This window comes from Mustela nivalis, assembly GCF_964662115.1.
Source record: "Mustela nivalis genome assembly, chromosome: 3".
Lineage (NCBI taxonomy): Eukaryota > Metazoa > Chordata > Mammalia > Carnivora > Mustelidae > Mustela > Mustela nivalis.
The window spans coordinates 136,169,438-136,183,385 of NC_139022.1; the positions used below are offsets into that span (position 1 = coordinate 136,169,438).

At 42.7% G+C, this 13,948-nt stretch overlaps 1 protein-coding gene across 3 annotated transcripts in view; it reads right to left on the minus strand.

Annotated features, from left to right (window-relative positions):
- Window positions 1–13,948, minus strand: part of GRIA1 (glutamate ionotropic receptor AMPA type subunit 1) — a 306,086-nt gene that overhangs the window by 44,842 nt on the left and 247,296 nt on the right. For all 3 annotated transcript variants that reach the window (XM_082725138.1, XM_082725137.1, XM_082725136.1), the window contains exon 12: window positions 1,834–2,032. In XM_082725138.1, coding sequence (XP_082581264.1) covers window positions 1,834–2,032 — 199 coding nt within the window. The remainder of the gene's footprint in view (window positions 1–1,833; window positions 2,033–13,948) is intronic.

Genomic DNA, 13,948 nt, shown 5'->3' on the forward strand with positions numbered 1-13,948 from the left:
ACATTATGATTCTCTGAATTCCGGTTTCTTGTCCACAAAATGGACACGTAAGCCCTGTTTTGCCATAGGTCATGGGTGGAACATAAATGAGACCATGGATGGGAGAGTGATTTGGGGATGTGATGTGTTCATATATGGGATGAGAGCATGGGTATGTAGTGGGTAAGTGAATTGGCTGTTCCCAATTCACAATTGGCTGTTCATCAGCAGGCCTGGGGCATAGGACTGGCCGTATGGACAAATATCAGACATCTCCTTCACATTTTGATTGCAGGCTAAAAATGCCAGAGAATTATGATGAGATTTCACGAGGTTTTTCCATTAGCTGGTTGGGTAAGCTTAAGCAAGTCACATCACTCTCTAAAATGACAGACTGACCAGGTGACCTCCAAGTTACCTTCTTGCTCCAATATATGGAAAGTGGATGATTTTAGCCTTGGAGATCAGTGATTGTTAAGACTTCGGTCCCTTTCCTCCTTCTTATACAGAACACCTTCGGTCCCTTTCCTCCTTCTTATACAGAACACAGAACCCATGATCAAGAAACTGAGCACATCACTCTGTAGGTCTACCCTGGGCCAGGGGTTTGCTCCATGAAGTTGTAGTGAGAACCTCGTAGGTAATGCACAGGATCCCTATCCCTTGTCTGAAACAAGGTAGAAGCTTGCTGTCTATTCCCCTTCCACTACTTATAAGCTGTGTGACCTTAGGCAAATACTCTTATGTCTCTGAGCTTCATATATGAAATGGGGACAACAAATTTCTAACTAGTCTCTCTAATGAGAGGACTAAATGAGATAATTCATGCAGGGTGTGCTAGAACAGGGCCTGATTCATTGTGAGTGCTAGGTAAGTGGTAGCGATTGTTTATTATTTTTTTCTTTCACCAAAACATGGTAACTCCATGTGCTATTTTGTTCAGCTTTTAGGATGAACATGTCTAATGTCCAGGGAACTACAGGTTTTTCTGCTTTGGGGCATTTGTTCAAGTTGTCCCCTTTTCCTGGAATGTAATGAGCCAACCCAGGTCTGCCCTAGTTTCATGATGCCTAGAAATGTTTTTCCAAAGTTTGTGGCTACAAAGCCCTACCCCTCCATCAAAATGGCTCCCAAAAGCCTATGCCCCAAAGCCCTAATGGGAAACAGAGCCTTGTGTCTTAGATGCCTTGTCTCTTTTAATCTTATAATGACTCCTTGAGGTAGATATTATTCTCCAGATGATATAGAAGAGGAAATGACGTCAACCCGCTACAGGCCAGAGAACGAGGATGAAGCCAGGTTCTGGCCCGAGGTCTTGCTGATCCTAGGCTCCTAAGCTCTCTGCTCCTCTGCCTCCATTTGCTGTCTCCAGTCACGTGGCATTTCCACCACCTCCACTCTCACTTCACATTTTCTCTCTCCTGGCACTGTTAAACAGACCACCTGTTCCAGTAATTGTTTCCCATATACCATCTCCTTATTCATCAAGTCTTTAAGAGGGGGACATACATGGCAAAGTTCTGGACCTTGTCCCTAAGCTGATCCTGATCAATTGCTGATTAGATTACAAGTATGTGTGGGAGCAGGGAAGGAACTGCATGTCCTATCCTTTGCAGCCCTCAGAGAACTTGGCACCATCTGGCATATGTAAGGGGTCTGGTTCAATGAAAAAGCTTTGAAGTTATCACAAATACAGAAATGTAGATTTCTCTGGGATTTGTAGAAAGCTGAGAAAAACTCTGGGTTTCCGTGACTTGTACTGAATTAAGAAGTTACCCTGCTTGCCTATAATCACAGGTTTCTTAATGAGGATCCCCTCTTATGAAGGTGCCTTAGGACAAGGGATGTTCCTACCCTGAAGAACTCCTTAGTAGACCCTGCTTCCAGGGTCCCATAAGCGATTTCCGTCTGCTTCGCTAGGTCCTCAGCACTCTCGATGGGAGACACCATCCTCTCCACGGTCAGGAAGGCAGCCAGGTTGGCTGTGTATGAGGAGATGATGATCAAGGTGAAGAACCACCAGACACCACCAACGATGCGGCCAGACAGGGACCTGCAGGCCAAAGGGAAGAGGTGTCAGAAGCATAGACATCAACCGCAGAAGGCTATGGGGAAGGGCCAAGGGCTAGCCTACACCCTGTCAGCAGAGCTGTCAAACCCTATTGCACCCTTCTCCTCTGTCAGCTAGATGTGAGAATTCATGTCAGAGAGATTCTCTGGCATTTTGTTCCTTAAAACAGATAAAGACCTATGGGGTTGCTATTCTTCAGGGTGTTAAAACCCCACAGGCATATATTCACACTACTTTCACACATGCATATACTCCAATACCTGTGCCAACAAAGACAGATATGTCAACACTTGTCTACAAAATCACACACATGTACAACTATCCTTTTAAATGCAGTTACATACACACCAAATGTTTGTGCAAACATATATGAGTGCAAATGCATTTAAACACATGATGCACACATTTGATCATGTTCAGAAATGTTTCCAGACTGCCTTCTCATTATTGTTCTTTTGGTCATCAAAGGTCATAAAAATGATGGACTGGAAGGAAGGGAAGGGGAATGGACTGGAGACAGAATGAGAACAGTTGTACTCTAGCCACTTTGGGAGAATGTCACTGTTGAGGGTAGGCACAGTGCTCCCTTCTACCACAGAGAAAGAGTTTGGCTGAAATAAAAGACAAAGAATATTTTGTACTGGATCAAAGTGGAAACTGTAACAGTGATAAAGGAGGTAAGAAATTGATCCTGATCTTCTTAGAGTCCGATTTTCCTCTTTATGCCCAACAATGAAGAGAAATAGGACCAGTCAAGAGTTCTACTGGGATCTTTCAGATTTGGCTAGGAGAATGCCAATTCTAGAACATTTTCCCAAAGATATTACAAAATTATGTCAATATCATATGGGGTGATTCGATGTGGTTGACACACAGGGCATTGGATTATACCAAATCATATAGTGATAAAGTAATTTGCATTCTGTTTCTCTTTCCATCTGGCTCACTTTGTTAAGGAAGTGTTATCCTGGAGCTACTGTAACTTTACATCCTTTCTAACATGTGCCTTGACAGCCTCAAGCTCAGAGTCTTCAGTAGGTGACAGTACTTAACTAAAACCTTATACTTAACAACCAAAGAAAGAAATCACCAATCCACCCCATAAGTTTTACAGATAAAGAACCTCAAGTCTCAGATCACACTGACCTAGGAACAGAACCCAGGCCTGCTAGCTTGCTTGATTATTCCACACTGTTCTCAATCTTCTGGTCAACCTTTTCTGTGTTACTACCATGTTCCTGTGTGTTCCACTTTGTTTCCATTTTTTAGAGGCTCCTTTCCATTCTAGGCAGGCAATAATCACTTCAAAAAATTCAACAAATATTTGTTATTTCTTGCTCTATGGAAAATAATGTCTTATATGCTTCACATTGCTGGGGGGAGGGGGTTTGGGAGAAGGGGGTGGTATTATGGACATTGGAGAGGGTATGTGTTTTGGTGAGTGCTGTGAAGTGTGTAAACCTGGTGATTCACAGACCTGTACCCCTGGGGATAAAAATATATGTTTATAAAAAATAAAAAATTATATTAAAAAAAATAAATGGTATGCTAATTTGAAAAAAAAAAAAAGGGAAATAAAAGAAAATCTGTTCAAAGGAAGGAGACTGGGAGAGTGGAGCAGAGCTGTGTTATGGGAAGAATAGCTGTGGGAAGAGGAGACCAGAAGAGAGAGGTGTTTGCTGAGGATTGACATGAGGCTGCTACCAGGAAACCTGATTTGGGAGCATTTGGCAGAAGTTTCAGGAAAACAAACACTAAAAACGAAGAAGTGGGTTTTTGATGGGTAGGGTGGTGCAACAATGAGTTGGCTGTCCTGAGGGTGAGAGTGAGTTTCTCCATTTCTGAAGATGTTCAAGTAGTAGAACATTTACAGAGATGCTGTATTTGGTGCCCACTCTTAGTCCCCCTGGGTACAAAGTGCTAGGGACATAAGTCTACTTAGAGGAAGGATCAGACATCACAAGGAGCCAGCCTTCTCTCATACTCCTCCCATCTTTCCCATCTCTGAGTTTCTGTGATTTAAAATCATAAGTAGGTAGACCAGGCTGCATGGCTTCCATTGGGCAGTCAAACAAAATGAGACCTATAAAGGCAAAACTATTCTCCCCATACCCCAAGACTTGTGATCAAAATCACCCCAGTCTTCTGATAATTAATCCAGTGTTCTTTTTGCTTTAGGAGGTGGTAAATAGCAGTATTTCGGGGCTGTGATGAAGATGCTGCTCTTTTCCCAAGTCTGAGTGACCACGGTAGCATCTAAAATAGACTTCCCTCCATGTAGCTCCTTGTGCTCTCATTCCTTTGCCTAATCAGCCTGAGTGATAGATATAAAAACATTAATTATATCATGTTGCTTCTTTGTGTAAAATCCATGAAGCCCCTTTACACTTGGAATAAAATTCAAACTCATTGGTGACCCTCAAGGCCATATGGGATCTGGTCCCTGCCCTGCTCTCCAGTGTCTCCACAATATGCTTTCTGTACTCTGGTCACATTGGGATTTGTTTTGTCCTTCCTACTCAAAAGGCTCACACCCTTATCACATGCCATCATTCCCCCTGATCATTGCATCAGCCCTGTTCATCCTTCAGACCTCACCCTACCCAGTACATTTTTAGCATTCAGACTTAAGAATCTCAGAGCCCCATGTAGATCACATTGCAGTTGAAATCTGATCTCAATTTGTGTGACTGTTGACGGTTTGTTGCTCCCCTGGATCATAAGTTCCACAAAAGTAAAAAATCTTATAGCACCAAGCACAGAGTGGGCCTCAATAACAAGTGAATGCATGAATGTCACCTCTCTCATAACCTGCCAGTTCTATTTACGCTGGATTCTAGAGACCTGGCATCTTTTTTAGGGCCAGGAGAATCCAAACTTGCATATAGCCCAGGATGCCTGGAGTCATAGCCCCAAACCAAGTGTTTAGGATAGCTACCTCCTTTTCCAACATGACTCAACCGAGAGACCTAGCTAAGGTACCCCAACTTGGGGATCATCTAGGGAAACTCAAAGCCCTCCCAAGAAAGTTCCAAGCCAATAATAGCTCCTTCTTCCCTGTTATCCTTTAATCGGTATTTATCCGCTAGGAGTTGAGAGCAGCTTATCCTACACACTATTCCCCACATGACTACTTACTTAATAAAGACACCAAGGAAGGAGTCTATTGTTTAATAGTAAGTATCATCCATGGAATAACTAGAGGGTGAGGGTAGAGGCTCCTCAAAATGACATGATTCCAATGCTTCATTTGCATTTGATCCACACAGTAGGAGCTTGAGTGTAAGGCTATGCCTGTCTTCATTTCAGACCTGGTACAGGCAAAGCTGGACCCTCTGTCCAAGAACTCTGCATTTTCCCAGTTCCCTACCACAGGTAGGGAATTGGAATTAATAGAGATTGTGACTGGGAATAAGTGTCTTTGCTCTTTCACTGACCAGCCCCATAACCTTGGCAAGTTGCCTGCTCAGTTGAGCCTCTGTGGTCTTCTCTTTGTAATGAATGGGTGAGATTAACCCTATGTCATGGTGAGAAACCAAAACTTTTAGTTCTAGGCTTAGTTGATTCTTTTCCTTCAACTGATACAAGCTATTGGAATTAAAATAGTAGTGGCAAAAACCCTTTGAGAAGTGCTGTTGAAACATGAGGCATTATTTTTGTGAGAATTATTCTGGTTGGGAGCTATAGGATAAATTCCTTAGTAGGGAAGGAACAGCTTTGATCTGGCCCTTGGAGGGATGCCTAGTCACTGAATTTTATTAGTCTTATAACTTGGCACAACTCTTCCCCAAAGTACCTATGTGATTGAGGAATCCAGAATTGGTCACAACTTCTATGGCTTGTTTGACTGTTTATTTTATTGATCTTATATTTGCAGTCCCGTGAAATGGATGGGAGAGGGATGACTAGCCTCATCTTGCAGATGAAAGATCTACGGTTATGAGACAAGGTGACTCATCCAAGGCCACAGAGTGAGGCACTGGCAAATCTGGGCCTAGGAAACAGGACTTCCTATTTCTAGGCCAGCACTCTACCTACTGTAGAACATTATTACTTCCCTCGGCAGATTATGATTGATTTCTAGATGGGCACGGACTTCTTCCACCCACATTATCACAACCAATACTCATTTCTTGTAAAGCTCAGTGGAATGTTTAGACGCTACAGAAAGTAGTCTGACCACCAGCATCTCCACAGAATTGGAAACCTCTTTGTATTTGTTTTCTGTCACTGGATAACAAATCACCACAAACTTAGCAGCTTCTAACAGTGCTCATTGTCTCATAGTTCTGTAGATCAATAGTCTGGATCAAGAGTATCTAGATTCTGCTAAGGCTCTCACCAGGCTGAAATCAGGGTGTTGACTGGGGCTGTCATTCTCATCTAGGGCTTGGTTATTCAAGTTTACTGCTTGTTTGCAGGAGTCACCTCCCTGTGATCATGGGACCAAGGGCATTTTCTTCTTACTGGCTGTCAGCCAGGAGCTGCTTTCAGCTTCACAGGTGGCCTGTGTTCTGGATCACATGTCTCCTCCATCTTCAAGCCAATAATAGTGTGGCAAACTCTTTCCTTGAACCTCTCTGACTTCCACTCACTAGAGAAAACTCTGTTTCTTATTTTTTAAAATTTAAATTCAATCAGCCAACACATAGTACATGATTAGTTTCAGATTCAGTGTTCAACAATTCATCAGCTGAGTATAACACCCAGTGCTCATCACATCATGTGCCCTTCTTCATTTCTAAAGGGCTCATTTGTTGGGGTCAGGCCCACTTAGAGAAAATCTCTGTACTTTAAAGTCAACTGATTTGGGACTTCAAATTACATCTGTAAAATCTCTTCACAGCAGAACCTAGGTTAGTGTTTGAATGACCAGTGGATAGGAATCTTTAGAAATGTGTACCATACTATTTATCCATTCATCCGGCTTGTATGGCAGGCACTATTAGGCATCAGAGAGATAGGAGTGAGTAGACCACAGTCTCTGCCTTCCATGGAGAAGATGGGAGGGCAGTGTGGCCTAGTGATTAAAACACAAGCTTTAGAGTTTGATGCCCTGATTCTCTGCAAAGTCCTTCACATGGTGTTTGGAACATAGTAGGTCCTCAGAGCCATCATCACCATCTCATGTTAATGTCATAAATGGTAATTACAGTACTATCTCAATTATATGACAAGTAAGAAAGTAGCACTAAGGGGACATGGGAAGGTTTGATAATTACTCTGCTGGCAGGGGTCAGGGAGAGTTACCAGACGAGGAGAAAATTGTGCTAGATTTTGGAGTGTAAGTAGGAGACTGCCAAGCAGAATAGGTGTGGGGGTAGGAGAGGCTCAGTTGATAGAGGTAAATGGAGGAGGTAATGGGGTATTATCTCTTCTGTAAACTCCCCAATCACACTATAGTCATCCTCCTAGTACAGTTCTAACCACACCGCTGTAATGATTTTTTTAAGGTGTTGCTATGATTATTACTCATGGTATTACTGATCAACAGAGATGATGCAGGGTTGAACTTGATAAAACAGTGCAAAGACATCTGGAGGGACAGGCTGGCTGAAGAGATGAAGAGATCAAAGTGACAGGGTTTGGTGATCCATGGGAGCAGGGGCTATGAGAGACGACAATGTTCAAATGATAGTTCATGCCTAGTGAGTGAATGGATTCTGACATGTACTTGATGCTGGCCATAAGCTATCTCTTCTTGCAAATGATGTTTTTTTTCCCCTTTTGTTAATAAGACACTATATTATTAAAGATGATGCTAATAGAGGATGGCTAGGCTCTGATTGGATCATTTTCTGGTTCTGACAGATATTTCCTGTCTTGATCATGAATTAGGATTTGCTGTAGGCCTTTAATTGTTTCTAATCTCAGCTTGGATTTGTTGCTCTAGATGAGGGGTAGGCAAACTTTTTGTGTAGAAATCCAGGTAGTAAATATTTCAGGCTTTGAGGGCCTTAGGTACTACTCATCTCTGTTTTGTGGTGCGAAAGCAGCCACAGACAACATGTAAACACACACACACATGGCTGTATTCTAATAAAACTTTGATTATAAAACCACATGGCAGGCTGGATTTGGCCTGTGGGCCATATTTTTCTGCCTCCTGCCCTCAGTCTTACTGTGAATGTCAGAGACTTTTTTTTTTTTTAAATTGTGTTATGTTAGTCACCATACAATGCATCATTATTTTTGGTGTAGTGTTCCAAGATTCATTGTTTAAATGAATAACACCCAGCGCTCCATGCAATATGTGCCCTCCTTAAGGCTCATTACTGGACTAACCCAGCCCCCACCCCCCTCTAAAACCCTCAGTTTGTTTCTTGAAGACCACAGTCTCTTATGGTTCGTCTTTCCCCCCTCAATTTTCTCTTCCTTATCTTAATGTCCTCCATTCTATTCCTTATGTTGCACAAGTAAGTGAAACCATCTGATGATTGACTTTCTCTGCTTGACTTATTTCACTCAGCATAATCTCCTCCAGTCTTGTTCAAGGACTCGATACAAAAGTTGGTTATTTATCCTCTCTGATGGTTGAGTAATATTCCATTGTATATATTGTATATGTGTATATATCCATTCGTCTGTTGAAGGGCATCTTGGCTCTTTCCACAGTTTGGCTATTGTGGCCATTGCTGCTATGAACATTGGGGTACATATGGCCTTCTTTTCACTACATCTGTATTTTTGGGGTAAATACCCAGTAGTGCAAAGACTGGGTCATAGGGTAGCTCTATTTTTAATTTTTTGAGGAATTTCCACACTGTTTTCCAAAGTGGCTGACCCAACTTGCATTCCCATCAACAGTGTAAGAGGGTTCCCCTTTCTCCACAACCTTTCCAACATTTGTTGTTTCTTGTTTTGTTAATTTTTGCCATTCTAACTGGTGTAAGGTGGTATCTCAGTATGGCTTTGATTTGAATTTCCCTGATGGCTAATGATGATGAACATTTTTTCATGTGTCTGCTAGACATTTGTGTGTCTTCATTGGAGAAGTGTCTGTTCATGTCTTCTGTCCATTTGGTTTAAGTTAATGTGCTACAGTAGTCAAGAAATATCTTGACATCTCTGTAGTTATTAGCACCTCCATATAAACACCCAGTAAAATATTAGAATGATTCATTTGACAATTTTGTGCTACCCTCAAGGAGAAAATAGAGGGAACTGGTCAAGAGAATGGACCCAGGGCTCAGACAAAGCAGGATGGAGTCCTGCCTCATTACTTACTGGTTCCTTGACTTTGGGCAAGTCACTGTATCTCTTTGTGTTTGTTTCTTTACAAAATTAAGTAATAGTACTCAAGGCATTTCCAATAATTAAAAAGGAAAATATAAATGGAGCATGTAGCACAGTGCCTGGCCCAGAATAAGCATTTGAGGATGGAGGTAATGCAGATGATGTGAGGAGCAATGGCCTGCCTAGAGGTGAGGGAGCTGACACCATCGTCAGGAACATTCAGGAAAGCAGATCCTTGGGATATGGGGAGTATAAAGTTATTAAAAAGCAATCAACTTTTGATCCCATCAACCTACTCTATAGGACCTCTCCAAAAAGGAGTTGGATATAGACATTCTTCTTTATTTCAAAAGCATTTCCTGTCATCCCCAAGAGGAAGGGGACAGTAGGGACACCTCCTGTGTGCCTTCATTTAGCTGAGCTCAAGAGGTCACTGAGTGCAACCTATATCCCTTTGTCATCTGCTTCAAATGGCTATTTTTAAAAAGTAATGAAAACATGGGCATGAAGGCAGAAACTCAGATGGCCTTCCTCTAAATTACTAGGAGAAACAAAAGTCCATCCTGGCTAATTACTGAGCTAAGCCATGCTCACAGAGATGCTCACTTGGGATGACACATCAAGGTTCCCAGACCAGGGTAAATAGCTCTGGCCACATGCAACAATTTTACTGATGAGGCCACTTCATCTAAGACACTGTGTCTTGTTGGCCAATCATCCATTTGTCACCAGCTGCAAATCACTCAGCACTTCCGTGGTACAGCAGGAGTGACTCATTTTAATTATCCCAGCTGCTGGTCACCGTGTTTCAGCACTGTGGCGGGGGGATGGCCCTGGACTCCTGGGGTGAGTACCAGGGGTGGGAAGCTAGGGGTTAGACAACAAGGTCAATGGAAAGCCCCAGTAGTCTGTGAGCTAGAGTTTGCAGCAACTCTGCAAGTTTGAGCAAGTTTGCAGCACTTGCAGAGCAAGGTTTCAAAGAAGAGTTGTCTTATGTTCTTGTTGTTTTCCATTTAGGTAGGCTAAAGAAGTGTGGCATGGGCACAGTTTGCAAAAGAATGGGTGTAGATGGGTTCAGGTACTAATTTGGTCCCTCTCTAAGTATCAGCTTCCACACATGAAAATGGAGATAATGATTTCCATCTCATGGATGGCAAGAAATCTGGGAGTCAGTCATGTCTTGCACTTAGCAGAGACACAGCAGGGCTCAAGATGTCACGTGTAATAATGGTGATATTGATGATTTCTTCTAGAAACCCTCCTCTTAGCTTCTAGGCCCCTCCACTCCTGGCTCCTCCTATCTTGCAGATTGCTCTTTCTTCCTTTCTTTTTTCTTTTTATCCGAGAGAGAGAGAACATGTGTGCACACATGCATGTGTGTACAACGTAGGGAGGGGCAGAGAGAGAAGGAGAAAAGAGAATCTTAAGCAGGCTCCATGTTCAGCACAGAGCCCAATGTGGGGCTCAATCTCATGACCCTGAAATTATGATCTGAGCCAAAATCAAGAGTTGGACTCTTAACTGACTAAACCACTCAGGAGCCCTAGGGTCATTCCTACATAGTCTATTTTGCTGGTTCCTCCTTTCCACCCAATCTCAAGTTCCTTCTGTGCCCAAAGCTCAGGCCTCAGCCCTCTTCCCAACCCTACCGACCATCTTGCCCTAGCTAACCTCCTTCAGTTCATGTCCTTTATTTGTGGAAGCTGACAACTCCCAAATTTCGATTTCCAGACCCTCTCCTGACCTCTAACATCTCACTGCCTCCTTGACACCTTGAATCCTGAAATATCTAAAACAAAATTCTTAAGGAACTCCTACCAAAAAGCCCCAAATAAATACAACATTATTAACTCTTCTGCCTCTTCTTCATTGCAGGAAATGGCATCACTGTCCATCCTCTTCAAACCAAATACCAGGGAGCCATTTCCGCCATGTCTCTTTCTCTCGCCCCCCAAATCTAGTCCGTCCCATCCAGTCATCCCCTTATTGACAGATCCCATTCTAGACACTAAATATCACTGTCACATTTCATGCTTCACATTTCATATGCTGCTTTTCTCCTTGTACAATCCATGTCCACATAGTAGCCGGAGACTCTTTTAAAACTATAAATAGGATCCTATTTTTTCCCACCACACTTAAAATTTGTCACACTTAGGCAGGAAAATCCAAATGCTCTTCTGGGGTCAAGCTGATCTGGATCACCTCTAACCTCATCTTGTACCATTTTTCCTTTCATCGCCATGCCCCAGGCTCATTGGCCTTCTTGCAGTTCCTACCACACACCAAATTCCTTCCCACCTCAGGACATTTGCAACTGCTTTTCCCTCTGCCTGGAACTCACTTCACTGAAATTGTCCCAAACATGCCTCCATCCACGCATTAGGTTTATGTTCATACCTCACCTCCTCACATCCATCCAGATTATCTCTGCCACCCATTTCTTTCTCACTTTACCTGGTTTCTTCATAGCACTTATCATAGTCCAAATATATATATATATATATATATATAATCTCAGTTGATTTGTTAGTCATTCATTATCTGTCTCCACTAAAATGTAACTTCAGTGATGCCAAGAGTCTTATCTGTATCATTCACTGCTATATCCCAGTGCTTAGCATCATGGTGCCTGGCATAAGGTAGATGCTAAGTGAACATAAACTGAATAAATGAATAATTACACACTATTTATTGAGGACTAGATATTTACCAGGCCTGATGAAAACTGAGAAGTTTCTTCTCAAGGGAATCAGTAGAACGAATATGACCGACACAGAAGGAGCTGTGAGACCCAGGCTGGGGTGAACAGCACAGGGAACTACTGATCAAGTGCTTAGGAAGAGCAGAGGTGGGAAAATTCATGTACAATGGGGAAATAAAATCTGGAAAGGCAGCATGGAAGAGGGGTGATTGGCAGAGCTGTGCAGGGCAGGCAGGCTTTGAACATTCTGAAATAGAGAGGCATTTTGGGGGGACAAGAATAGACTGTGCTGTGGTGTGGAGATGGGACAAGAAAGTGAACAAGCAAGAATTACACTTTGCTCCAAGTGTAGTAACCATCCAACAGCCATTGTTCTCTGGCTTTTGAACTGGGTACTGCAAAAGACGCTTGGCATCCATTCTTTAAATCCCCATTGCTCTCTTCAGCCCAAATAGGCTTATGTCCTTTTGACGTTTGAGGAAACTGAGGTTCAGAGAGATGAAATAATTGACTTAAAGTCACAAAGTAGGTGATGGAGCATGAATGTGAACTCAGATCCATCGAATCCCAACGATATCATTTGAATGTGCTGAAAGTGGGTCCAGCTTGGACCAGGGCCACCACTCTCATCTTTCAGAGTTTACCTTCTCAGGTCCCAAGCACCACTTGCCCACAGTTCCTAGACACAAAGGAATATTTGGCACCATACTGATGTTAAAAATGGGACTTCCTCCACATATATTTTTGGGCTTAAGTTCTTAGAAGAAGCCACTCTCTTTTTATAGCTAGCTGCCTGCTGGCTAGCCCATAATACCAAAACATATGGTTTCCCTATATCCAAACCCCTTCCTAGAGTTCCTACTATATGCTGAACCACTAGCTTGTTTCACAAGTGAGATGGGTTCTGAAGCCCTGGGTCCCTGACTCAGAGCACCAGGTGTGGGGCTGGGTCCTTGTCTGTGGCCCAACATATCCAGCATTTGAAGTCCTAGGGTTGGAATGTTGTGGGCTTTTAAAAATAGATTCCGACCCACCAGCAAATGAGAGATAAAATAACAATTGGTACTTCTGTTCTAATTAATGATTGGTTAGCTCCAGCACAAGGCGTATGGAAAGGTATATGGAAAGGAGATATTTTATTTAGAATAACCAGCTGAAAATCTTCCATTGCCAGGTATTTTATCAACCTACACAGTTCCTAGCATGCTCACACCCCACCTCCCATGAATCCCAACCAATCTAGCAGGGCAGCCCCAGAAGGCAGGGAGAAGCTGCTCTTCTTACCCCACCCCCCATTCATTTCACCGAAGGGACAACACAGCTTTTTCTGGGACAGTGAAGAAAATTATTAAGAGTTCAGAAATGGTATAGGTCTCCTACTTCTGTCCCTGCTACTTATTGACTATACAATTTAGAAAAGTTATTTTGCATCTCCGAGCCTCAGTTTCATCTCTTTATGAAATGGGGACAAGAAAACGAACAACCTAAAAGCTTTGCGAGGATAAGCTGTAATGGCCCTAGGGGGGTACCTGGGCCAGGGTAGACATCTGGTAGAAACAGCTAATACTATTCAGAAATGAGGGATGACATGGAAAGAAATTTCAGTATGCTGTTAGGTGGAAAAAAACAGGTTACTAAACAGACTATATGGCCCCATTTTTAAAAAAGTTGGCATTTTTTTTTAATTGAAGTATAGTTGACACACAATGTTACATTAGTTTCAGGTGAATGCCATAGTGATTTGACTTCTCTATATGTGATCCTGTCTCACCACAAGTGTAGCTACCATCTGTCACCCTAAAATGCTGTTACAGTATTACTGACTACATTCCCCATGCTGTACCTCTCAGGCCTGTGACTTATTCATTCCATAACTACTGGAAGCCTGTATCTCCCACTCCCTTTCACCCATTTCCCCCATGCCCCTACGCCCTCCCCTCTGGCAGCCATCAGTTTAT